Source organism: Mus caroli, chromosome 8 (genome assembly GCF_900094665.2).
Source record: "Mus caroli chromosome 8, CAROLI_EIJ_v1.1, whole genome shotgun sequence".
Classification (NCBI taxonomy): Eukaryota; Metazoa; Chordata; class Mammalia; order Rodentia; family Muridae; genus Mus; species Mus caroli.
Genome location: NC_034577.1, coordinates 20,050,368 through 20,077,097, shown reverse-complemented (window position 1 = coordinate 20,077,097; position 26,730 = coordinate 20,050,368). Strand labels below are relative to the sequence as shown.

The 26,730-nt window shown below is 44.8% G+C and overlaps 2 protein-coding genes across 15 annotated transcripts in view; one reads left to right on the top strand and one right to left on the bottom strand.

Annotated features, from left to right (window-relative positions):
* Nsd3 (nuclear receptor binding SET domain protein 3) overlaps nt 1-3,978 on the bottom strand; it is a 119,675-nt gene extending 115,697 nt beyond the window's left edge. For 5 of the 8 annotated variants that reach the window (XM_029480235.1, XM_029480237.1, XM_029480238.1 and 2 more), the window contains exon 1: nt 2,830-3,247. The gene's annotated coding sequence lies outside the window, so the exon portion shown is untranslated. Of the gene's footprint in view, nt 1-2,829; nt 3,338-3,575 lie in introns of those variants that run through there. The other 3 variants (XM_021169289.1, XM_029480236.1, XM_021169288.1) reach the window with 3 other exon arrangements.
* Nucleotides 3,979-7,822: 3,844 nt separating this feature from the next.
* Nucleotides 7,823-26,447, top strand: Letm2 (leucine zipper and EF-hand containing transmembrane protein 2). Of its 7 annotated transcripts, none has more exons than XM_021169869.2 (11): nt 7,823-7,884; nt 8,930-9,012; nt 10,995-11,442; nt 12,586-12,729; nt 17,716-17,853; nt 18,345-18,545; nt 19,683-19,802; nt 23,201-23,314; nt 24,543-24,641; nt 25,166-25,243; nt 26,132-26,447. In XM_021169869.2, exons 2-11 carry the CDS (start codon nt 8,966-8,968, stop codon nt 26,192-26,194), a joined length of 1,452 nt encoding a protein of 483 aa, XP_021025528.1. In that variant the 5' UTR covers nt 7,823-7,884; nt 8,930-8,965; the 3' UTR covers nt 26,195-26,447. The 7 variants fall into 7 exon arrangements, 6 of the variants coding, with proteins under 6 accessions (XP_021025528.1, XP_021025525.1, XP_029336786.1 ...); XM_021169866.2 differs by having other exon boundaries at nt 7,861-8,108; XM_029480926.1 differs by having other exon boundaries at nt 7,861-8,108; nt 8,589-9,012.
* Nucleotides 26,448-26,730: the final 283 nt, after the last annotated feature.

The following is a 26,730-nucleotide window of genomic DNA, read 5'->3' as shown; positions in this document are numbered from 1 at the left end:
GTGTAGCTGGTCCCTAGGTGGGACTCCAAGCACTCCATAACCCAGGCAATGCTAGCACGTATCAGCATGCTCAGGAGATGAACGCATGATCAGAAGTTCAAGGTCAGCCTCAGCTATACTGAAAGCTTGAGGCCAGCATGGGATATATGAGACCCTGTCTCAATAATTTTTTTAAAAGGTATCAGGGTTAGAGAGACAGCTCAGTGGTTAAAAGCACTGGCTGCTCTTCCAGAGAACTTGGGTTCCATTCCCAGAACCCATATGGCAGCTTACAACCATCCATAATTCTCATTTCAGGGGACCTGATGCCCTCTTCTGACGTCCATGTGTGGCACACAGACATGCATATATACATACAGGTAAGAACACACAGACACTAAGGAAAATAATTTTTAAAAGTGTTTTTAAGCACCACGTGGGCAGATGATGAGCACAGCAGCAACCACAGCAGATTTGGGTTTCAAGTTTTTGATAAATACAGTAGCCTTCCTCACTGAATGGATACCTGTCCAAGGAACCCAGACACAACACTCTAAGAGGGCTCATTCAAGCTTCCAAATCTGCTATAATATACAGTTGCTCATTTTCCTAAAAGTGATGGCACTGACAGTCCATGCAAGTAAGTCTACTAACTACAAATAATATGTCAACCAGGAGAGCAATACAAATAAAATATCTCTACAAATTAGATAAATTCCACATATACACTGAATGACTTTGAATAAAATTTATCTTTAGAATTTAAAAAAAGAAAACTTCTTTCAGGCTATATATTATCAACCAAAATACGCCAAGTTATAAATCTGACATTTATTCAAAGTCTAATCTCAGATAGTACCACTCCAACAACATTAAATTTAAGTTTTCCACCAAACTCTACAAAAACTGAGCGAACATTACTATTAAGATTTGTATGTAGTACAAATGGACCAAGCCCACTGTATAGTTAGCAGGCCTTCCTGGTGTTAGAAAACAGTTTCAATACTAACACATGGCTAAAGTTTGGATGACCATAATTACAATTATTTTAAGTAAGGTGAATACTGAATCCTTTTCAATATGAATAGAAAATAAATTTCACCCAATACCAATTTATCTACTTTGTCAGGACTTAGACCCTTAGTCTAAATTTAGATCACACAAGTAGTTAAATTTGAATGCATTAAAGAATTACTGGCGCTTTCCTGGGAGTGACAGAACTTCCCCTCCACCCACCCCTCAAAAGCTGACAACTCAGTGAGGATCTAAGAACGACATGCCTACTTCACAGATCACGCTGCTGGATTAGCATTTGGAGACTGTATTGAACTAGCTACATGAAAGCAAAGGGAAGAGAGGGGGAAAGCTAATAAAAAGGCATTATTCATAACAACATGCATATCACCTGGAACATTTCTAATTTTCCAAAATCCTAAGTCCAGCAAGCAGATGAGCTACAACAGGCTGATCTTCCCCACCCCTTTCTCAAAGCGCCCTAAGTAAAATAACCAATGCAGTTTCCTTGTTTACTTAAAGAATTGGAAAAAAAAAAAATGTTGACTTGCTTCTGAGGTGTCGGAAACCAATCAATATTTAAGACTTTTCACAATCAAGCTTGAAATATGATAGCAATGATTTCTTCAGTTAGTTTTTTTTAATCTAATTTTAAATTTATAAAAAAGGGTGAAAATTTACACTGCAGTTTATCAGTATGCCTTTTTTTGCAACTAGAAAGAAAAGGGGAAAGAAAGGAAGAGGCAGCAAAACACACAAGATGGGAAACATCGCCGCGTCCTTCCGTGGTTATGAGTAATTGCAAATGACCCAAGAGGTAAGAGAAGTTCATGAATAGAAGGGGAGGTGTAACAATGTGAACTGCCGTTTCCAGATTCACGCAGATGTCGGAGAGGAAAAGGAATTTATTTACACTGCAGTGCCGGGTAACAAACATGGCTGCCCCTGCCCCCTTTAAATCTGAATAGTCTTTACTCCCTCACCAAAACCATCAAATTATGGCCATGTCTTTCCCTGCCTCCCTACCATAACACAAACACATCTCCTCTTCTCTCAGAACAGTAACACCCACACCTCCCTCATTTCACAACAATCACAAACCCATAACCACTAGCTTCTCCATTTCTCTAGCCTTGAAATACAAGACAGAATACACACAAACATAGGAACAAAAGGCTTTCCCTTCTAACACTTCAATAATCCCTATCCTTCTTTTCCTCACACTCTGTGACGCCTGGTCGATAATTCTCATCCTTTCCAACACTCAGCTAATGTCCTTCCCTAGCCCAATCGTATGTCTTTCAGTTTCCTGCGTCTATTTCCTATCCTGCTCTTGCATCCTGACACAATCATTTTTCATCCCTATTTCCTAATCTTATCTTTTCCTCCACTTTGATTCACTAGTTTCTCTCCTTGATTCCCAGAAGAAGCCTCGCTTCTCCATCACCCCTATCCTTTTCCCCCCAACTCTTCTAGTTTCCACACTCCATCCAGACCTATCCTGATTTGCATTAGGTCTCTAATGTCCAAATCTAACTCTTCTCTTTTCCTACCCCTCCCCCGTTTCCATCCTTATCCCCGCCCCCATCCCACCTCTACTCCCAATTCCCAGCTCAGCACCACTACATCATATCCCAAGCCTACCTGCCCCACCTCCCAATTCCTTCCACACCCACCTTACCATCTGCTCTTCCTTCCCAGAACCCTTTCAGGCCATCCGCGGCCCCTTCTCTTCCAGGGTCTCACTCCTTACGGGTGCCTGGGTCTTAGGTCGCCCCCACCCCAAGGAGCCTCCTCAGCCCTGACGCGCAACACACACATACACAAGCACTTTACCTTCAGTTTGTTCCATTCTAACCCCCCTGCCGTGTCAGTGCGATCACAGGAGAGACACGGAGGCCCGAAGTGGGGCTGGGTTGCCGGCAGCTGCCGGGACCGCGGGCGCAGGAGACGGAACCGAGCTAGGCCTCATGAAATCCTCGGACTAGATTTCCCCCGCGCCGAGCACCCCTGCCATGGCGGCCGGCACTGAGGACGGCCACGGCCCGGCCGGCCGGGCTCGTTTTGCGGGCAGACGGAAGGCTGCGGGCGACGCGGAGCGAAGGGGAGGCGGCCGGACGGGGGTCGCCGCGTAGCTGCTGGTGCCGGAGAGGAGCCGGAGGCTGGCGGCCCCGAAGGGCAGCGGGGTCCCAGGGTTCTGATCGAAAGCTGCACACCTCTCCCAGCAGACACCCGGCAACCCAGCCCCGGCCTCGGCCTCCGTCCGGATCTCCGCGCCGCCAGCTCCCGCCGCCGTCGCCGCCGCCGCCGCCGCCGCCTCCGCGCACAAAGCCCCCCCGCCCCGTTCGGCGCCGCCGCCGCCAAATCCTAGGTCTCCTATTGGCTACTGGCCGCGGCGCCTGCCGGGAAATGCAGTCCGGAGCTCGGCGCTGAGAGCGAAGGAGGAAGAGGCTCGTCAGCCGCGGAGAGGAGGGGCGCGCGAGAGTCTGGAGCAGACGCGAGACCGCAGGCGATGAGGCAGAGGGACAGGAAGGGCTGGTGCGGAGGGGCAGCCAGGTCGGGCCTGCGAGGCTAATACTTACTAAACGGCAGCACGTACTAGACGCCATATGGTACTCGAGTGGCCCTGCGCTACCATTCCTAGATGTTAGGAAGAACCTGATGACCGGTACGCGGTGACGCAGACCGGGGAGTGCCCGGGAGTCGCTGACAGTCTGACAGCTGTCAGCAGAGCGCCCTGGCCCCGGCGTCCCAGACACGGGCCAGCACGTTAGGACGACAGCCCGAGCCGGGGCAGTCTCCTTCTCCGCCACGGAGAGAGACCGGTAGCCGCCAGTTTGCAAGCACCCGGGGGTTGCCGGGCAGTCCGCGTCCGGCAACAGAAGGCACCCCGATCTCCCCGGCAGCCACTGGACCCGGTTGCCCTCTTCCTGCCCGCACCGGGGTACAGAGGCTTGTGGGTAGCCGGGAGGACGTCAGCGCGACTGCATCCCGGGCCGCGGGCCACAGCGAGGACTGCGGGCGGGTCACGTGCCCCGGCCCTGCGCTGCTCCGGGCCAGAGCTCCGCACCGAGTGACTTGGGGATATTTGTCCCAGAGCGATCACCGGAGAGTGAGAGGAAGGGAGGCAGTCCTCTGCAAACCCCTTGCCCTCCCCATTCTAGGAAATACGTGTGATCCAGTGACAGGGCCGGGTAAACAGTCTTGAAGGGGTGTGCGGATGTAGTTTCTTGGGGCCTGGTAATTACTTAGAAGGTACAACCCAGAGACGAGAACTTACAAAGGAAACATACGTAGCCATCAAATGAGGAAACCGATACCCTCTTGCTTTCTGTTCCGAGAATTACGGAACCCTGTCACTACAAAGTGTCAACCTCCAGCCGGGCGTGGTGGTGCAAGCCTTTTATCACAGCACTCGGGAGGCAGATTTCTGAGTTCGAGGCCAGCCTGGTCTACAAAGTGAGTTCCAGGACAGCCAGGGCTATACAGAGAAACCCTGTCTCGAAAAACCAAACAAAAACAAACAAAAAAAGTGTCAACCTCCTCTCCATAGAGACTACATTTGCTACCATTAAAGGAAATTTCCTGATGTGTTTCAAATACCACCTCAGAATTTTTTGTTCTTGTTTTGTTTTTGTTGTTGGGTTTTTTGTTTTGTTTTGGTCTTTTCGAGACAAGGTTTCTCTGTATAGCCCTGGCTCTCCCGGAACTCACGCTGTAGACCAGGCTGGCCTCGAACTCAGATATCCACCTGCCCCTGACTCCCAAGTGCTGGGATTAAAGGCGTGCACCACCACTTGCCCTGCCTCAGAATTGTTTTTAATATTTTATATTTTTATGTTTATCAGTGTTTTGCTCACATATATATGTGTGCCTTGTACATGCCATGTCCCCGAGAAGGTTAAAAAAGGTGTCAGATCTACTGGCACTGGTGTTATGGATGGTTGTGAGCAACCTCTTGGGTGCTAGGAATCAAATCCTTGCCCTCAGCAAGAACAAGTGCTCTTAACCATTGATCTATCTCTCCAGCCCACCTCAGAATTTTAGAAAAATTTCCGCAGTTCACTGATTTTAATGGGCACTCATACTAAAAGTGATCATGAAAATAATTCCATTGATGATATTATTATTATTATTATTATTGTTATTATTATTATTATTTTTGGTTTGGTCTCTATTTTGGTTTTTGGAGACAGAATTTCTCTGTGTAACAGTCCTGGATGTCCTGGAGTAATTCCCTCTGTAGACCAGGCTGGCTTCGAACTCAGAGATCCACCTGCCTCCCTAGTGCTTGGATCAAAGGCATGCACCACAATTGCCCCAAAAGGTCTTTTTTTTTTTTTTTTTTTTGAGACACAGTCCCTGGCTGTTCAACTTCCTGTGAAGACCAGGTTGGCCTCAACCTAATATAGTTTCTGCCTCTGCCTGCCAAGTGCTATAATTAAGGTGTGTGACACCATGCAGAGAACAATAGTTTTGATTTTTGTGTGATTTTATGTGTGTGCAAATATGAGAGGAGTGCTTGTGGGAGCTAGCTCCAGACTTTCACCGTATTACAGGGCTTGAACTCCCATCATCAGTGGCACTGCAAGCACCTTTTCAGATGAGCTACCTCCGTAGACCACTTTACTGTTCATCTGTTAAGTCTTGTTAGACCCAGAAAGCCTCCTTCCCCAATTTACCCACACGTAATACTTTATGTTTCCATCATCTAACATATTCTGAGGTTCAAACCATGCTTACTCTTTTCAATAGCAAACGAGCAAACAGCTTATCAAGACAGAAGCAGAATAGGTTTCTTCAGGTTATGGTGGTAAAAATATATTCAATTTATCCTAAACACCAAATTGCCAAACTTGATAAAGTATACAAGCCTGGAGAAAGTATTCATTGCTTTGAACAAATGGGTCTCATCAGGGTTCTTATCCCCCTCCCAACCCTTCTTAAAAGAACTGGATTGTTAACTTGTGACCATATTTAAAAATCTACTTTAAGTTTCAAATACTGGGTATGGGATAGTTCATCTGGCTTTTAAATATTTAATACATTTTACTATACCTCCTTGTAAGTGAATATAATTCATGGATAATAATTTTTCCAGTATAAGATATTTCATTGTAAAATGATAAGAATGTTTTTGCATTCGACAAATATAAAAATAATTACTGTAGAGCTTAGAATTGTCAGAGCAAGAAAACAAGGAGAGGGAAGCTTTAGCCTGGGACAGTAGTGCACTTCTTTAATCAGGAGCCAGGAGAATCTCAGTGAGTTCGAGGCTAGCCTGGTCTACACAGTGAGTTCCAGGCCAGCCAGGGCTACATGGTGAGACCCTGTCTCAAGGCGGGGAAGGAGGAGGTTAAGTTTTGTAAATTTCAATTCTTTATGATCAGACTGTGAAACAGAACCCCTAGTGGAAAATTGCCTGACATGCACAAAGGGACCCCTAGTGGCCAAACTGAAAAGTTTTGCTTATTTTAAGTAGTCCATTCGGTTAGTTGAAATATACTTTTTTTTTTTTTTTAGGATTAAAAACTGCCTCCATTTCTTTTTTTCTTTTCTTTTTTGGTTCTTTTGAAACAGGATCCCACTGTGTAGCCCTGGCTGTCTTGGAACTCACTTTGTAGACCAGAGTGACCTTGAGCTCACACAGATCTGCCCGTCTTGTCTATTAAGTACTGGGATAAAAGGCATGCACTACCATGCCCAGCCCTCAAAACTTACTCTATTTTGTACAGCTCATAATTTTATCATCAGAGTTCTCAGAAAAGTTGAAGAAAGCTCGAGCCAGGCATGGTGTTTCACACATTTAAATCTGAGCAATTTAGAGGACCAGGCAAATGAATCTCTGTGAGTTCAAAGCAAGCCTGGTCTACATAACGAGTTCTGGGCCAGCCAGGCCTACATCGTGAAACCCTGTATCTAAATAAGTAAATAAATAAATAAGCAAGCAAACTAAAATATATAGAGTCAAAGATGGCTGAAGTGGTACACACTTGTAATCTAAGCACTGGGGAGGCAGGCAGGTGGTTCAAGAGTTCAAGACCACTTTCTGCTAGTACCTATTGAGTTCCAGACCAGCCCATGTTACATAAGAACCCCGCAAAATAAAAAGAAATTGAAAAAAAAAAACCCAGATAAATAAATAGGAACAAAAACGCTTTCAGAACTTTAAGTTTTCGAAGATAGCTAGTTGCCCGCCCTAGGAACTTAAATGTCCTCAAACCTACAATGCCTATCTTATTTAACAAGTACTCTAGAATATATTTTTGAATGTTGAGATTTCTACATAACTAATGATAAGCGACAACATGAAACCATTTTTTAAAGAGAAAAGTCAAATTCTGTATGAAGATTTCAGAAGCATTCCAGCCTTCGACCCCGCAGGAGAAAGGTTTTTTTTCTTTCTCAGTGCTGCCCCTCTGCCACCAGGACCTCACAACCTCCTTCGCCGACCCGAGACAGAGGTAGTTTCTGAGACTAAAGGGTGAGGAACGGAATCATCAAAGTGACGTCATCAGTGACTCCAATTTGGGTTACAAAGGCTACTATCAGACCTTACTCTGGTAGGGCCTCCATTCAAGGAGTTCTCGGGGAGTTGGCCAGACTACAGAATGTGGGCAGGCAGGTGGGGAAACGCAGCTTTGGTCCTTATAGTACAGACATTGCCTCAACTAACTCCGACCAAGAAGTGACTTCGCGGGCTCGTGCGGGGGACCTTGTTGCCTTCCGCGCGGCTGCCGTGAAGGACGCGAGCGGGTCCCAGGATTTGAGAGCTCATTGGATGGTAGTGGCGTCACTCGGAGTGACGTCACAGGGCGAGGCGCAGGAGGTGGAACCATGGAGACTGGGCTTCCGGCCCCTCTAGCGTGGGGGCGGGGAGGAATTGGGAAGGTAGGGTTGGGGCCTTAGTCACCTCGCGACGGACACGGGCTCCCTAGGCGTCTCCCGTCAACCCCGATCTCTCCCCTAAACTTTGGACATTCTCCCCTACGGTGTACCTGACCCCACTCCAACAATCCCCAGACCCACCGCAGTCCTCCCCTCTTTCCGCGGAGACCACCGGCCGAGAGCCGAGGGCGCCTTTTGCACCGGTGCGGCGAGCGCGGGGTGCAGAGGTAACCCCGCAGCGCTGGGCGTGGGGTTCCCCGAAACGCCGGGCAGACTGCCTGGGAGTGGCCCGGAGCCCCGGAGCCGAGGGCTGGGGAGCCTCCGCAATAGGCCCGGCCCCCCTCCGGAGGAGCGCCGTCCGCGGTGGGGCTGGTTTCCGAGGTGCTGTGCGGGGTTCGCGATGTTTACTTTTCAGCTGAGGTTTCCATGGGGTGGGGTGGGGGGCCAGGGGAACCTCCTTCCGGCACGATTGCGAGATCGCAGTGTTATGCCAGTAGCAGAGAAGCGGCTCGGGGTGGAGAACGGTTTTAGTTAAAGGTACAGAGCTTAGTTCGGACTCTCGAGATTCTGCATCTGCGCTTGAGCCATTAGTAGATACCATTATGTCTTCGCTGTTCCCACATGAAATTAGTGAGAACTTTAGACTTTTGGGTTGGTGGTAAATGAATCCAGGGTGCTTACTTTCTACTTGTATTTTCTGGTTACAGATAAAGATGTCTTTCTCCTTTTAACCGTCGCAGCAGATTATTAGACACTATTGACCAGAAATTTTAAAAATTTTTAAAAAAAAAGCCTTTGGAGATCACATCGTCTTCAGGATCAACTTCTTAGAACCCATTTCTGTGTGTTTGGATCGAAAAAGTACCATTTTCAAATCCAGAGCTAAGAAAATACTGAGGCTTTTGGAAATGAACTTGAAGGAAATTTTACACGTTGAATATGCAAATCTCTATCTTTGCATTAGTTTTTCTTAAAAAAAAAACACCTAAATTCTCATGTTTAATTGATTCCTTTTTAAAATACTAAATTGTTTGCTTCTTTTGCCTAGGTCTCTGTGTTGGTTAGTTGAAACAAAAAAATAAACATGGCCTTCTACAGTTATAATTCATTCTTAGCTATTTTCTGGACAAGGTAAGGCTTGGAGTTTCCCACAAAAAAAAAACGTATATAAACTCATGCATCTATATGAAAAACATGTGTTGTAAAAGACGTGGTGACAAATGCCTGTAGTCACAGCACTCAAGAGACAGAGGCAGGCTGGTTTCTGAGTTCAAGGCCAGACTGGGCTACATATCAAGACCGTCTCAAAAATATAAATAAATAAAGGAAGTAACCAACAAAACAAAAAGATTGGCTTAGTACAGAAAACCTTGCTGAGTTTTCAATACATTTCAAGGAAGAACATATTTTAATTTGAACTGCTTTAGAATGTAAACTGAGTAATTTTGGAAATACATGATAGAGGAAAAATAGATGAGACAGTTTTAGAGTGGCATTTCTGTTATTGATGAAGATTACACGAGGACCTCAGGTGTAAGGAAAAGTAAAATGGCTCTTAAACAAGCTTAGCCCAGGACATGTTCCAGTCTAAGGTCCCTTGTCATCTCACTTGTGCATTCAGAAGAAGATTAACTGAACACTCACCACTTGCCACATTCATTGTATATTTTTCCTTTTGTCCATTTATAGGCTATATTTTGATATGTTTAAAAATTGCATTAAAGAATGGGAAAAGGCCATCCTTTAGCCAAGAACAACAACAAAAATCTCCCCCTCTTTCTTTCTCTTTCTTTCTTTTTTCTTTCTTCCTTCCTTCCTTCCTTCCTTTCTTTTTCTTTTTGTTTGTTTGTCTTGGGGTTTTGTTGTTGTTGTTGTTTGTTTTGTATCTATGTCCTGGAACTCACTCTAGACCAAGGTGGCCTCCAACTCAGGCATCTGCTCACTTCTGCTCCTGAGTGCTGGGTTTAAAGGTGTGCACCACTCTTGACTGACTGGCTGCCTGGTGCTCTTTCTACTTGGCTGTGTTTTATTTATGTTCTAGCTTAACTACAGGATTAGAATATAAAAACCATTGGTCGAAGGGCTCAATTCTAATTCCTATTTTTCAAAGTCTCTTGAGTAATTTCAAGGAGATTATATTTCATCCCTTTGAGGGACTCCATAGACACATGGACAAAGCAGTCTCCCCTGATTGGTTAACCCTCACAGGGACTGTGAAGTTGTTTCATCAAAACGTTCTTGGTTGTCGGTAGAGTAGCTAACAGTCAGAGCTTCCGCTACTTTATAAGAGCAGAGACAGTGCTGTCAAATATCATCCCTGACAGAAATATGGTTTTGAATAGATACTTTTTCTAATAAGACATTTTAAATCTTTTTGTTGCTTAACTACTCAAAAAGAACATGCGCCTGGCACCCTTTTGGAGATCACAGGACATCTTATGAAAGTCAGTTCTATCCTTCTACCATCTGGGTCCCAAGGATTTAACCAGGGTTTGACAGCAAGTGCTTTTACACCCTTGAACTATCTCACTGGCCCCTAGATGTTTACATTAATAGTTTCAGAACTTGGAACTTGCTATAGCAAATTACTCTTCAGAATTAACTTACTGATATTTTTCATAAGAATATGTTCAATGATTGAGCACGATTCAGCAATTTGAACACTTGCCTAGCATATGTGAACTTTTTTTTTTTTTTGGCTTTGGTTCCCAGTATAGTTTTAATGGTGCACACCTTAATCTCAGCAGTAGGGAGGCAGAGGCAGGCAGATCTCTGAATTCCAAGCCTGCCTGGTCTACTGGCAAGTTCCAGGAGAGCCAGGGCTATATAAACCCTGTCTCAATGTCAGTTTAAAAAAGAAAAAAGTTGTATTTCTGGCTGGGGGTAGAGGAGGCTTGTAGCTCAATGATAGAGGACATTCTCAGGAAGTATATAAGGTCCTGGGTTGATGCCTAGCAACATACAAGCACACACACACACAATTGTATTTCATTCATTAATAAACATCAGTTGCTTATATTCTAGCCTTATTGTCTTGTTTTAACCTGATAAAATGTCCTTTTGTTGCTGTTTGTAATATGTCTCACTGAAAGAGTGCTATCCTTCTTTTCCAGACTGCCTGGCCATTCTGTGTACCCTTCCTGCTCTCATTTCCCATCACTTGCATTTCTCCACTTGCCAGATTCTCACTTACGTACAGCCTACGTGAAAAACTGCGGAAGCAGGAAGTATTCCTATCCCAGTCTAACAGGCAATAATAAAGTCCATCCCTTACGAGCCAGGCTCCCACAAAAACTGCACACAACCTGCTGGCTACAACATGTCCCTGGCAAACCTCAGCTGGAGCAAACAGGGAAGCCAAAGGCAGCAAGCCCTCAGCCTACCAAAGAAGCCGAGACAGAGACTACAGAAGAAAAGCGGTCTTTGAGACAAAAAATTGTGAATGAACTTAAATACTATTACAAAGGATTCAGCTTGCTTTGGATTGACACCAAAGTCGCTGCCAGAATAGTGTGGAGGCTACTGCATGGTAATACGCTAACCAGACGAGAGAGGCGAAGGGTAGGCAAGAAACAGATTTGAAATGGGGAAGTAAAAAAACGAAAACTCCATCTTCAGAATCTTAAGTAACTTCCTTAGCATGCTGTAGGCCCCGAGGTTGATGCAGAGCACTCCCCACTCTCCTAAAGTAGAAACTAACTACTGATCAGAAACCAAAGCTTCGTGCCATTGCTGGGGTTGGGACCCAGGGCCTTGAGCATCTAAGCAAGGGATCTAGCAAGGATCTATATAGATCCTCCCAGCGGGATCTAGCAGGATATATATATATATATCCTCCCAGCCCCTGGGAACCTGTTTAATTCTGATCTTACTTGTCTTCAACTTTGCCTACAGAATTGTTAAAATTGTGAGGTTTTTTAGGATTTATTTTCATTGTTTTAAATTATGTATAAGCGTGTGTCAGCATGTGGGCATGTGCATGTGAGTGTAGGCATCTGCAGAAGCCAGAGGCATCTGATCTGGAACTGGGGTTACAGACCATTGTAAGCCCCCTGACGTGGGTGCTGGGAACCGAACTCCTGTCCTGTGCTCTTCTGAGCCATCTCTCCAGTCCTATAATTGTGTTTTTAATCTTCTCAAGGTCTTGAAAGTCTTCATTTTTTATATATAAAAAATATAAGCCAGGTAGTGGTGGCACGTATCTTTAATCCCTGCACTGAAGCAGAGGCAGTGCGAGGCCAGCCTGGTCAACAGCCAGGTCAGCCAGGGCTACACAGAGAAACCCTGTCTCAGCCCCCCTGCCCCGTGTGTACGTTTTTAAGCCAAATGCAGTAGAGCATAATGTTAATCATAGGTACTGAGGACACTGAGGCAGGAGCAGCAGTTGAACCTAGGAGTTCAAGATCAGCCTGGGCAACGTAGTAACCTTCAACTAATCTTAACTGATACAGGGTTTTATAAAAATGTGGACCTTTAAGAGATGTCTCATTAATGCATATTATCATAGGTTTCTTTGAGGGTAGCCCATACATACTACTTGAGAGCTGTGTTGAAGAGGAAAGCCCTCCTTTCCAGCTGTGGAAACCTTAGTGTTTCCACACTCTGAGACAAAGGCAGGCTTTGTTTTGGCGGTGGGTCTTGTATGGTTCGGTTGGGGCATATCCATCCTGCATATAATACCTTGCTGTGCCTTTGTCTCTTCAGCTGTTGAGAACGTGTGCCGATGTCTTCCGCTTGGTTCCATTTATGGTGTTCATAATTGTACCTTTTATGGAGTTCTTGATACCAGTGTTTCTGAAGCTCTTCCCAGACATGTTGCCATCAACTTTTGAAAGTGAATCCAAAAAGGTACACAGGATTTAAAGCTTGCTTAAAGAACTAATAGACTTCAATTTTTAAAGCAGTTTCATAGGTTTACAGGAAAACTAGGCAGAAAATAGAGTTGCCATATTCCACATGTTCACCTCTCACAGCCCGTGGGTTTGCTGTTGATAACAACTTGCATCCGTATGGTACATGTGACTAATGTTAATACATTATACACTGTTATTAATGAAAGCACATGGCTGACACTGGGATTCACCCGTTGTGCTTCCCAGGTCTGTCAGCTCTGAGTACCGCCCCGTCCACCATCACAGGGTCACATGGAATAGTCTCACTGTTCTAAAACACCTGTCTTGTGCCTGTTTGTATCTGCTGTGTCTCTCTTTCAGTCTGGTGACTACAGATGTTTCCCTCTGTAGTTTTGTCTTTCCCAGAATGCCAAACAATTGGAATCACACACTTCAGACTGAATTCTTCCACTTAGCAATATGCAATTACAGTTCTCCCACGAGGGACTAGAGAGATGGCTCAGTGGTTAAGAGAACTTACTACTCAGGGCAGAGGAACCTGATTCAGTTTCCAGCACCCACGTGGTGGCTCACAGCCACGTTTACCTCCACTTTTAGGGAATCTAATGCATAAAAATAAAAACAAAAAAAAAAACCAACTGAAGTTCTTCCCTGAAAAGACATGACTTTTGTAGTCATGGATAGACAAGTTTTATTTTGTTTTATTTTTGTTTTTTGTTTTAAATCATTTACCTTTTAGAAATTGGTTGCTTCTAATTTGGGCAGTGTTGAATAAAATGCTATGAATATTTGTGTTCAGGTTTTTTTTTCTTTTTAACTTGAGCAAGAGTGATTGCACACAGTAAGACTATATCTAGCATTGTAGGAATTTGCTAAGCCTTCTTCCAGAGCAGCCATGCATCCTGCATCCCACCTAAGAATGCTGTCCCCTGTCTTTCCCAGCATCTGATATACTTTGGACATTAGCCATTCTAACAGGTGTGTATTGGTTAGCTTCCTTGGCATCCCTGTAACTTCCTTGTGGAGGTGTATGTTCATTTTGCTCACCTGTGTGTATGTGTGTGTGTGTGTGTGTGTGTGTGTGAGAGAGAGAGAGAGAGAGAGAGAGAGAGAGAGAGAGAATATTTGTGGTGTACATGTGTGGGGGTGGCCATGCATGTGTATGCAAGTGTGTACATCTTATATTGGGTTCTGATTTATATATATCAGCTCCCCAACTTGTATATTGAGTTAGGGTCTCTCCCATAAGCCCACAGCTTGCTGATTTGGCTAGTGTAGTTTCCCAGTTTTTTTTCTGCGTCCCACAGAGTGGGACTACAAATAGGCAGAACTCTGGTTCCTATGCCTGTGTGAGCGAGCACCTTGCCCACTGAGCTATCTCCACGGCCTTTGTGTCCACTTTGTAACTGGGTGTTCTGTTTCTTGTTTTGAGGTTTCTGGTTGGTTGCTTGCTTGCTTGGGGGTTGTTTGTTTGATTGTTTGTTTGTTTTGTTTTTGAGACAAGGGTTTCTCTGTGTATCCCTGACTCTTCTAGGACTTGATCTGTAGACCAGGCTGCCTTGAACTCACATAGATCTTTCTGCCTCTGCTTCCCAAGTGCTGGGATTAAAGGCATTGAAGTCTTGAGTTCTTTCTGTATTCCTATACAAGTCTTTTATCAAATATATACTTTGTATATATTTTCTCCCAGTCTATGCCTCCCTGCCCCCTGTCCCCATTCCTGGGAATTAAGCTAGCTTCTTTATTTTTTTTTCCATTGCTGTGAATGGATCCCAGGTCTTTGCCTGTGGTAGGCAAATTATTGTTTAAGATACATCTCATACCCATGGTTCATCCTTTCATAGGACAAACACTTAAAGTGATCATGTCTTTGGAGTTACAACTAGAAGTTGGTTAACAAACTCAAGGTCACTTATAATCTGTGTGTATGGGTGTTTGATTTACATGGGTCTGTGTACCACATACATGCCTGGTACCTGAGGAGGCCAGAAGAGGATATTGGACCTCCTGGAATTGGAGTTATAGAGGGTAATGTAGGTGCTAGGGACTGAACCTGGGTCCTCTGGAAGTCAGTGGAGCCATTTCATCAGCCCCAACTAGATGATTCTACTATTTTTTTTCTAGAATTCTTAAAGTTTTACATTGTGTCTTCTAGTATATAATTCATTTTTTAATGAAAGTTTATAATATCAGTATCAGGATTTTTATATGTAAATGTCTAGTTTTTATATTACTGTTTATTAAATGTCCAATCTCTACTATATTTTATTATATATTTGCTTGTTTTTGAAACAGGGTCTCACTATGTAACTCTGGCTGTCCTGGAACTCACTATGTAGGCCAGGCTGTCCTATAATTCACCGAGGTCTGCCTCCTTCTGCCTCCCAAGTGCTGGCATTAAAAGTGTGTACAATTATGCTCCAGCCTCTCTACGGTTATTTTAACTTCTAGAAGGAAAGAAAAATGAAGGGAGGAAGGAAAGGAAGGAAGGAAAGAAGGAAGGGTAAGGAAAGAAAAAGAAGGATCTGTGAGTTCAAGGTCACCTACTCCACATAGTGAGCTCCAAAGAATAAAAAAATAAAAAAAGAATAAAGAAGCTGAAGAGATGGTTAAGAGCTTACAGTATCAGGTTCAATTCCCAGCATCCAACATGGTGGCTCAACCATGGGTAACTCCAGTTCTACAGGATCCAGTGCCTTCTGGTCCCTGTGGACAGGTACACATGCAGGCAAAATACCCATACGTATAAAATAAGAACTAAAGGTTTATTTAGAATAATAGTAACAAAGAAAACGAGCATCTAACGTTACTTTGGGTCATGAGTACAACATATGTTCTGTTGGGCCAAGCAGAGCTCTAGCACCCGTGAGGAATGCAGGGAGGGTGCCTTGGCAACCACAAACGGGTGGGGAGGCGCTGGGGAGGGGTAGAAGAGACGCTCCTCCCCATCGCCACTCTCTGTCTCTGCTAGACAATGTCATAAAGGTGGGAGCAGAGTTCTCCAAGGGACAATGAAATCTTCCACTCAGTAAGTGGGAAATACCATCTGAAACACAAGAAAGAAACCATTCCATAGGAAGAGTTTTGGAGCTGAGGTTCAGTGAGTGGGTGAAGTTTTAGCACAGTCTGCAAGTCTGGGAAGCAGCTGGTCAAGGAGACAGACAGACAGAGAGAAGGCAGGCTGGAGAGCATCGCCCACTCTAAGGACTGTGAAGCTCAATGGGTAGTAAATAATGAAAGCTAAAACTTGACACCGCAGTGGGTGGCACGATCAAATCCTTACTGTAGGGAAATAACTGCTGGTAGAAGGACTGAACGGGACAGTGCCATGAGAAGGGAGGAAGCAGAGTCTAAATCAAGAGGTTGACACTGAGAATGAAGGATGCAAGACAGATCTGAGAAGAAGTTCCTTATGTAGACCAGGCTGGCTTTGAACTCACAGAAATCTGCCTGCCTCTGCCTCCTGCGTACTGGGTTTAAAAGTGTATGCTCTGTGGGCTGGAGAGAAGGCTCAGAGGTTAAGAGCACTGACTGCTCTTCCAGAGGGCCTGAGTTCAATTCCCAGCAACCACATGGTGGCTCACAACCATCTGTAAAGGGATCTGACGCCCTCTTCTGGTGTGTCTGAAGACAGCGACTGTGTACTCATATTCCTAAAATAAATAATTATTAAAAAAAAAAAAAAGGAAAGAAAGAAAGAAAAAAAGTGTGTGCCACCACATCTGGCTCCTTTTTTCTTTCAGTGATGTTAAGAATAGAATCCAGGGCCTCATGCATGCTTGGCCAGCACTTTACCACTGATCTATACCCCTAGACCTTAGTTTAAGATTAAAGTGGAAAAACAAACTATAATATTTAACTGCCTGAAGATGGTTTGTTTTACTTAAACTTTGGCTAGGTGCCCTTTGCAAACTGTTAGAGTTACAGGCCTTAATTTACTTAACATTTAAAACAGTATCTAGAAACAACCCACAGCATTCCGATGAAGATGTTCTTGAATACAAAGAACTTGGGGGACTGAGAGAGTGGCTTAATTATACCTGCTTCTCTCTACCTTGTGCCCAGCATTTTGACCATGTTTATTTCAAAATTCTACCATGCATCATTTCCGACAGTAAGAGTCAGTAACTATTAGTCAACAGTCTTACTAATTAGTCAACAGTCTTTTTTTTTTTTTTTTTTTTTTTTAAATGAGTACAGTGACGCTGTCTTCAGACACGCCGGAAGAGGGCATCAGATCTCATTATAGATGGTTGTGAGCCACCATGTGGTTGTTGGGAATTTAACTCCGGACCTCTGGAAGAGTGAGCAGTCAGTGCTCTTAAACACTGAGCCATCTCTCCAGCCCTTGTTAACAGTGTCTTAAGAATTTACATTAAATAAGGTGTGGTGCCTCACTTGGGAGGCAGAGGCAGAGAGGCAGAGAGAGAGGCAGAGAGGCAAGTGAGTCTTTAGTTTGATCTCAGCTTGGACTATATAGCAAGTTCTAGGACAGCCATGGATGTATAGAGAGACCCTGTCTCAAAACAGAGAATGTATATTTAATGATCTTCTGCCTAGTGCTTTTTTTCAAATCTATTATAGCACATAACACTATATTATAATTATATATTTTTGATTTAAACTGTAAGGTCAGTGAGCATAGAGTTAGTGTCTGAGTATTCTTTGTAGTGCTCAGTCTGGGGCTACGTACCAATGTTTGGCTTAAGTAGTAGCCTAGATGAGGTTGGGAGGTAACAACTCATCCTCTAACAGAGCCTCTCACTGAGGCTGACCATCATGGTATTAGTGAGAACTAAATGCAAGATTAAGGAGACAAGTCAAAGAGAAGTTCCTTCAACGTGGCCTGGTTCTTACAAATTTAGGCAATCCGGCCTGCTAATAATGTTACTACACTATGTGGATGAGCCTTAGTGAGGAGGGAGTTATTTTTCTCAGTACCATCCTGCAGTTATGATTGACTTTTTCCTCTTCTGTTAAGGAAGAAAAACAGAAAAAGACGATGGCTGCCAAACTGGAAATAGCCAAATTCCTTCAAGAAACAATGACAGAGATGGCGAGGAGAAACCGAGCCAAGCTAGGAGATGCATCTTCCCAGCTTTCTTCCTATGTGAAACAGGTAACAGGGCTCGTCCCAGGCCAGCGACTTCTGAGCTGGAGTTACAAAAACAAAAATATGTCATCGTGGGCTATCCCAATTGTTCAGAATCTCTGAAATGCCACATCCTAAATTATAAATAAATAACATTTGAACATTTAGGGTGGTTGGCAAAAAAATAAAATAAAGCCACCTTAAAGTAATCATCTGAAAAGAAAAATCAGTGCAAGCTTTAAAAATACTGCTGATTTTTCTAGTGACTTAAGTTTGATTCTAGATTTACAGGGCTGGGGGTTTAGACTAGGCATTGAACCTAGCCAGCATTCATGTAGGGCAAGTGCCCAGTCTTCCCCTAAGCTACAACTTGACACTGGTTATTCCCAGTGAACCACTGGATCCATTTCTATACAACACAGAAAGTCTCTAATTCCTTCGACATCTTCAAATAATCTATTGAGGAGGTTTTGTTAAGTAGGAGATGGGTTTTAATTGGCCTTTGTCCCATTGCCTAGGTCCAAACAGGTCACAAGCCCTCCACGAAGGAGATAGTTAGGTTCTCCAAACTCTTCAAGGATCAGTTAGCCCTGGAACACTTAGACCGGCCCCAGCTGGTTGCCCTGTGCAAGCTGCTGGAACTGCAGACCTTCGGAACAAACAATCTGCTCCGCTTCCAGCTCCTGATGACACTGAAGTCTATAAAAGCAGATGATGAAGTAAGAGCGGAACCACAGCCCTCTGGGAGGGCAGAGGGTACCTTAGCCAACTGCACTGGTTTCTGTTGGGTCTGCCAGAGAGGCAGCCAGCAAAGTGAATGGCTTAAGAAACCATTCCTAGGACAACTTCAACTTTTACTACTCACTTTCGTATTAGTTTGTTATATCTTGAGAAGGCCATTGTAAGCAGCCAGTAATCTGGATGTATTAGCTGGGAATAATCTAAAGTAGTTAGGACCTGCTGGGAAGGAAATACCAGCTCAGTAGATTCTTGGCAGCACTTACCCCCATCACACAATTACACACACACACGCACACACACACGCACACACACACATGCACACATATACACACTGTTCTCCTACAGAGGAACTGGTGCCAAAGTAAAGATTCTGCTGGATAAGCTGGTCTGGTTAAAAGAAGGTGGCAGAACACAATGCTAGGAGGAAAACCAAGGTCTGGCCATCTTACAGAAGGCACCATTTGGACTATTAACTACCAATCAGGCTCCTTTAAAATATGAAAAGACTTTCCTGATTCTCAGTCAGCTGATATAGTGTTCTACTTAGGGGAGCATGTTTCCCAAAACAAAGACACATTGGCCTATTTAGATTTTGAATGTTGCTTTCAGAACTTTGGTATGAATGATACTGGTCCCAGAAGAACAGTAGTTTTGGATCACACCATGCAGGAATTGTTATTTATCAGGGTCTTGTGGACCAGAGAACCCAGGCTGTTCCTGGGGTGGCGGTATAGGAAACTGCACTGAGACACTCAGCCAATGGGATCAGGAGGAAGCTTTTTGCAACAGGCTTTTTATTTTTTATTTCCTAACAAGCCCTAAAGATTAAAAAGAAAAGTAGATGTTACAACTAGACAAAGTCCAAACCAAGATAGGATACACTTTATTGGCAAAATGCTGGGGCAGCTCTATAACTATCGTTTATTGCTGTCTGTCCATTAGTGGTATCCCTTCATCTCAGCTGCCACCTTCCCACATGGCCCGTTTACAGCAATCAGTGCAGGGACAGAGGGCCGAAGCATCAGAGTTGGGTTTTCTATCAGTTTTGCTGGAATATAGGGGTTAAGTAAAATTGAAATCCAAAGAGCTAACACCATCCCTTATACCTGATGCAGATAATTGCCAAAGAAGGGGTGAAGGCTTTGAGTGTGTCAGAACTGCAGTCTGCGTGCCGGGCCCGGGGGATGAGGTCGCTGGGCCTCACTGAGGAGCAACTGTGCCAGCAGCTCACTGGGGCAAGTAGCACTCCAGCCCTCCTCACTGAGACTTTCTCCCTGGGACTCACAGACCTCACGAGGGGACTTCTTTGCAAGTTGTGAGTCAGCCATCCATGGCTGTGACTAAATGCATCTGAAAGAGGGAGCTTTGTTTTGGCTCATGGCGCCCATGTCTTCAGCCAATGGTCCCCTGGTGCCAGCTCCCTGGCCCTGTGCCAGAGAGTATCTTGTGCCGCAGAGAAGTCTTGTTCATTCTATGGTGGCCAAGAAGCAAAGGAGGAGGAGGGAGGAGAAGCACACCTTTAAATCCCAGCACTTGGGACACAGAGGCAGACAGATCTGTGAGCTTGGGGCCAGCCTGGTCTACACAGTGAGTTCCAGGCCGGCTAGGGTTACCAAGTGAAACCCTGGTTCTTGTGTTTTTAAAAAGGGCAAAGAATCAGGAGACAAAGTTCCAAAATTCCCTTCAGTGGTCTAACCTCTTCCCACCAGGCCTCAGCTCTAGAAGTTCCACACTTCCTAATAGCACCATAGCCTGGTGAACATGCTTTTAACACATGGAACTCAGGGGAACATTTAAAGTCCAGACAGCTAAGCCACCACACATAGTTTACCTTATTTCATGGAGCAGTTAAATATACCCTGAAGAGGTGTATCTGCTTTCCCCTTTGACAGGGAAGGGAACCAATTTTCTACAGTGCTATTACAAACTACCATGATTATAAATGATCACAATGGCAGTCATTTAGTAGCTTAAAGCCCTAAAGGTCACAAGTGCTGGCTGGAGTCCTCCCTGGAGTCCTTGGGGGAATGATCCATTCCCAAACTCCTTGAGTTTGTTGGCAGAGCTGAGTTTTATGCAGCTGTAGGAAGGAAGATGTTCTTGTCTCCTCGCTGGCTGCCAGCCCACTTGTTCCCAGCTCCAGGAGCCACCTGTATTTCCCTCTTGGCCCCTTCTTCCATCTGTAAAGTCTGCCATGTGCCAGTCCCTACTCGTGCCTTAGACCTTGGACTTCTGGTTTGGGCCTCCAGGTCTTGTGATTAGGTAAATCCCACCTTGATCATATCTCAGAGTAGACTGAGGTGGGACCTCCATTTCATCTGTAAAATCCCTTCATAAAGCATCTAGACCAGCAGGTCTCAACCTCCTGATGCTGCAGCCCCTGATGCTGCAGTTCCTTGTGGTGTGGTGACCCCCCATCTATACAGTAATTTTCATTGCTACTTCATAACTATTTTTGCTACTTTTATGAATTGTAATGTAAATATTTGTTTTCTGATGGTCCTAAGTGACCCCTGTGAATGGGTCATTTGACCCATTGTGACCTACAAGTTGAGAACCACTAAGTTAGATTAATGTTTGAATAACTGGAAGGTGTGTATATGGTAGATCTTGGGGCTAATTTAGAATTTGGCTAAAAAAAAACAACAAAAAAGTGGGGTCTTGGCAGAAATTCTCACACACAGGTCTCTCACTTGTCAGTTCAGTCTCTGCTGACAGGTGTCATCTCAGAGCCCACTTTGGCTATTCTTCCCTCTTGTGCTCCAAATCAGCCTATGGTGTTTGCTTTGGTGGTAGATGTCTGTAGCCCCCATCAGAGAGCACACTGTATTCTAACAGCAGCAGCAGTGTATTCAAAAACCAAGAATTAGCTCCCGTTAGGTCCTCATTGTTATCATTTTAAGAAATTCTGTATCATGTTAAGATTATTTGGGGCCAAGGGGCAGTGTTGCCACTTGGAAACCATGTTAGGGAGCCATTCTCCTAATCTTAGCACAATACACTAACTGGAAGCCGAACCTTTATAGAGGGCAATCCATTGGTTGAGAGGCTGAGGCAGAAGGATTACCATGGGTTGAGACCAGCTTGGGCAATATAGTGAGTTTTAGGACAGCATGGGCTTCAGAGTGAGACCTTGTCTCAAAAAAAAAAAAAAAGTAAGATATTAAAAATAGTAAGCATGTGGCTATCTTAACCTTTCTTATAAAGTAAATGAAACCTGAGATAAGCCACACTCAACATATTAGCAAGGTTCAGGCTGTTAGAGATTGGGTAGAGGGCACTTAGGCGTTGCTACCTGAAAAATAAAACCGTGAAGACAAACCACATCATCCCTCAAAAATACAAACACACACACTGCCTGCCTTGGTAGCTGAGGACTCTAATCCTAGCACTCAGGAAGCTGAGGCACAAGGACCACCAAGAGTTCAAGACCAGCCAGCCTGGGTCACAGAGGCTATGAGACCCTGTCCTGAAAAGCAACAGAAGACATGGCAGCCAGAAGCATCTGTAGGTCCCTGGAGCTGTAGCCAGGGACAGCTTTGAGCTGCCTGGTGTGGGTGCTGGAACTGAGCCTCGGTCCAGTGTGCAGTAGAACACGGAGCAGTACACAGTCTTAACCACTGAGCCACCTCTGCTGCCCCTATCCTAAATTCTGTTCTGTTCTGTTTGTGTAAGAGACAGGATCTCGCTATATCTACCTGCCTGGCTAGAACTCACTGTGCAGACCAAGCTGCCCTTGAGCTTCAGAGGTCTACCTGCCTCTATTTCCTTAGCACTGAGACTCTGGTGTTTATATACAATGGAAACATAGCCAGATACTTAAGGGGTTAGTACTACAGCTGCTGACATGATTGTTTCAATGGGGACAAAACAGCAAGGGACAAAGGCTGGCAAGATAGCTCGTCTGTCAAAGCACATGCTGCAAAGGCCACAAACCCCAGCTTAGTTTCTAGATCCCTCCTCAAAGTGTCTTCTGGCCACCACTCACACCCACACGTATGCATATCACACACACAAAGTACAAAGCAATGTGTGTCACTCATTACGTAACATTTACAGAACAGCTGTGACATGGTGGCCCATGCCTGTAATCCCAGCACTTAGGAGCTTTGGGACAAGAGGATCACAGGTGAGAAACCTGGGCTACCCAGCAAAATTAAACACAGTGACAGACAAAACACTTGGCCATTGTGGTGCTTTAAAACTCACATCACACCTTCATTCTAATGCTGACTTCTTTACTTCATAAGTTGTTTATTTTGAGTCAGGCTCTTATCATGCAGCTCAGGCTGGCCTTGAATTCAACATCCTGCCTCCACCTCCCAAATCTGAACTACAGGCATGCACCTGGCTTCTGGGTTATCCTTTCTAGCCATCTGTTTCTGCTAAGAGAAGACACTTAGCTATCTGGATGCAGAACTGGATAGAGTTTGAGTGACGAGTGCGAGTGGTTGCTGGGTACCTGCCCAGAGGTAGAAGCCAGGACGCTGGTGCTTTCGTCCTGTGCCAGAGGTTATCATCAGTGTGCTCTGGGAACAGCTAGCTGCAAGCCAGAGAAGCCATAGGTGACAAACAGGTCCTCTTGAGGTACAGCAGTCTATATCAGCATGTCTTATTACCTCCCATTCTCTAGTGGCTGGACCTCCACTTGAAGGAGAACGTCCCTCCTTCTCTTTTGCTCCTGTCACGCACCTTCTACCTGATCGATGTGAAGCCAAAGCCTATTGAACTTCCACCGAATATCGAGGTAAGTGCATGGATGCAGACAGAGCCTGGATCCCACCAGCACAGGCCTCTCCACCAGTGTCTTCCGGTCAGAGCAGGCACTGCTTTGGGAATCTGGGTTAGCTGACTTTCAGTACTCTTTATTACTTGTATCTTTTTAAGCTAATGGCTCCTTTTCTTTCCAAGTCCAATTGTTCATATTTATATAAATGTCAAAGCAAATAAGGAATAACTTAGAATGTTAACTTTTTTCTTCTTTTTTTTCAACTCATTAATTTTTTTTTTTTACCTGTAGTTTTTTGGTTTGTTTTTTGGTTTTGTTTATGGTTGGTTGGTTGGTTGGTTTTCAAAACAGAATTTCTCCGTATAGTCCTGGCTATCCTGGAACTTGCTCTGTAGCCCAGGCTGGCCTTGAACTCAGAGACCTGCCAGCCCCTGCCTCACTAATGCTAGGATTAAGGTACGCCCCACCACTGGCGGCTTTGTTTATGACTGGGAGCAAAACCAGACTTGCCAAATTGTTTTGTGGTTTTAGGTTTTCTTTATTTGGTTTGTATCTCACTATGAATCCTTACTTAGCCTAGAGCTCACTATGTAAACCAAGCTGGTCTTGAACTCACAGAGATCCTCTTGACTTTACCTCCTGGATGCTAGGATTAAAGGCATGGGATACTCTACCTGTGTTTGTTTGTTTGAGGGCAGAGTCTTACTATGTAGTGCTCAATAGCCTAGAACTACGTATTGTAAATCCTAGAATATAAATACTATGCAACTTTTGTATATAGGGAGTTCAGTATTCAAATACTAACTTACAGGAGCATATTCCATGTAACTCAAGAAAGTCCAGTAGGCATAGTGGTAAATGCCTTTAATCCCAGCACTCGGGAGGTAAAGGCAGGTGGGATCTCTACAAATTCAAGACTGGTCTGGTCTATATAGTGAGTTCCAGGCCAACCTTCACATTGAAATTCATCTCAAACCAATAAAAATAGAGGAAGATATAGTCAGGCACACACCTTTAATCCTAGCAGAGGTCAGCTCTAGGCCATCTAGATCTACATAGTGAGACCCTGCCCATACACATACCTCTCGCAAATGCACACACTTGCGTGCATGTACACACACACACACACACACACACAAAACCTCAACCCCACATGCATACCCCTACACAGAGGGACAGAGGAAGGCACATATTCTTGTCCATGCTTCTGGGCCTGACTATTTACACTTGCATAATGTGTCCCCAGACTCCAAAGACAAACCTTGGAGTAGCGATCCCTGCACCTCCACCGCCCAAGTCAGAGGAGAACCTCACAGACTCTGCACCTCAGCTGAAGGGAACGAAGGTTAGTTAGTTACTTTACTTTCTTTCTACGTGATTAAACTGAAAAAAAAAAATTATCAGACTCAATTTTCTTTTCCTCAAAACGAGATGATGGTGTAGCTCAGGCTGGTTGCAGGCTCCGGGACCCCTTGCCTCAGCCTTTCAAGGATTGAGATGACAGGAGCACACACCCAGCCATTTCTCTACATGTCTAATCCTCCCAGAGGAACAGAACTCATTGTATCCAATGCAGCACTACCTGGTAATAAAGAACATCAATAGCACTGCTTAATCTGTTTCTTAAAAAGCTCAACCTATTGGACTGGGTGTGTAGCTCACTGGTAACGGGCTTGTGGAAAATGTGAGGCCACAGCTTCCATCTCCAGTTACTGCCAGAAATAATGTTTTAAGTCAACATTTGATGTAATTTTCAGATTTTTGCCTTTCAAACCCTACATAATATAGTTGTTACAAGTTCCTGGTATCCGTGGTAGATCCTGGTATGCACTGGCTTAAATCACTAATTTCTCAGTTCTAATGTTTAAGGATGAAGAATTTATACAACTGCCCCCAGTACCGTCGTCATCACTCATAGCACCAGCAGCAACTATTTCCAAAGAAGCAGTAAGTAACCTACAGAGAAACCTCTCCCCAGGTATCCGGAAGGGCACTGGGACCACAGCATCAAGTTTACCACAGAACACTACAAGAGTCTTGCTGCTATCCAGACAGGAATGCAGGCTGGACTCTAGCGATCTCATGGCCACTACCTCTTCCCCTCAACTGTCCCGAAGTTGAGGGGGAAAGCCCGCACCCTGGTGGAGCAACCCTAACATGGAAGTCTAGAGCTAATTACACTATAGGCAGAGCCTTAGTTTTATGTGCTAAATGCAAATAGTTCCCACATGTTATCCAGTTTACACGGGCTTCTGATGTCAGGAAATACAAGCAGGAAAGCAATTAAAGTTTTAGAAAAAGACACATAAATAGGACATTTCTGTGCCCACTTCTCCCATTTGGGCCAAGTCATTTGGGGGAGGTAAGAAAGCACAAGCAAACAGTAGGAAGGTCACTGGGTGGGGTGGGCGGCTGGGGACAGATGAACTGCGTGTGACAGGTCCACCGTAGGCTCATCTGTGATCTTGTGGCTGGGCTGGCACTCAGAAAGGGATTCCGTGCTCGTTTGTGTCTCCATCTTTATTACCAAAGCAGTCGCACAGGTCTGAATCTGTGGCCCCTGTCTTGTTGCCTTCCTTTGGGGAGGGTGGACCTCATACTACTCTGAATGTAGTTCAGGCTTTCCTGGAACTCAGGCCAGTTCTCCTTCCTCACCAGTCTCAACAGGGATTACAGGCTCAGCATACATGCACACACACACATGCATGCACGCGCGCACACACACACACACAGAGCCTGGCTTGTGGCCATTAGTTTGATTAAGAAGCTCAAAGTGGATGCTTGCAGAATTTAAGCTGTTTGTGACCAAAGCCTAAAGTGCTGTTTTATATCCAGATCCTCCAGGCCAAGTCCCAGGAGACCTCACAGAACAGCAAGGCTGATTCCAAAGGAGCCTAAGGATCCCTTGAAGATGGCGCTCCCTCTCTTCAGTCACTGCCTTTCAGCAGTGGCGTCCACAAAGGAATTCCAGCTAAGACTGTCTGGCTTGAGATAAAGGATCAGCCATTAAGTCGTTGGAGGCCTTGTGACCATCCCAGAGATGCAAGCAGTGACACCAAGTTCAGGCCATTTAGAGAAGCTTAATTACAGTCCATCTCTACTGTATAATTTTGTCATCTTACTAAACATTGCATAAAGACACTCCCACCAAGTTGTGTTCGAATGGCTTCCTGTTTGTGTGAACTTGGGGAGGGAACTGAGCTGGGGTGGGGGTGGGGCTGTGGTTTCTAGGCAAGCACTGTCATTGAGCTGCATGTATTCCCCTGCCCTTTCTTTCACTTTGTAAATGGCAAGGTAAGATCGGAATTGCCCAGGCTAGCCTTGAATTTTCAGCGCCCCCCCCATCTCCCAAGTAGCTAGGATTATGTAGACTTTATGTTAGCAGGCCCAATTGGATGTGGACCTTTTAAGAGTAAATATATTTCACAATGGAG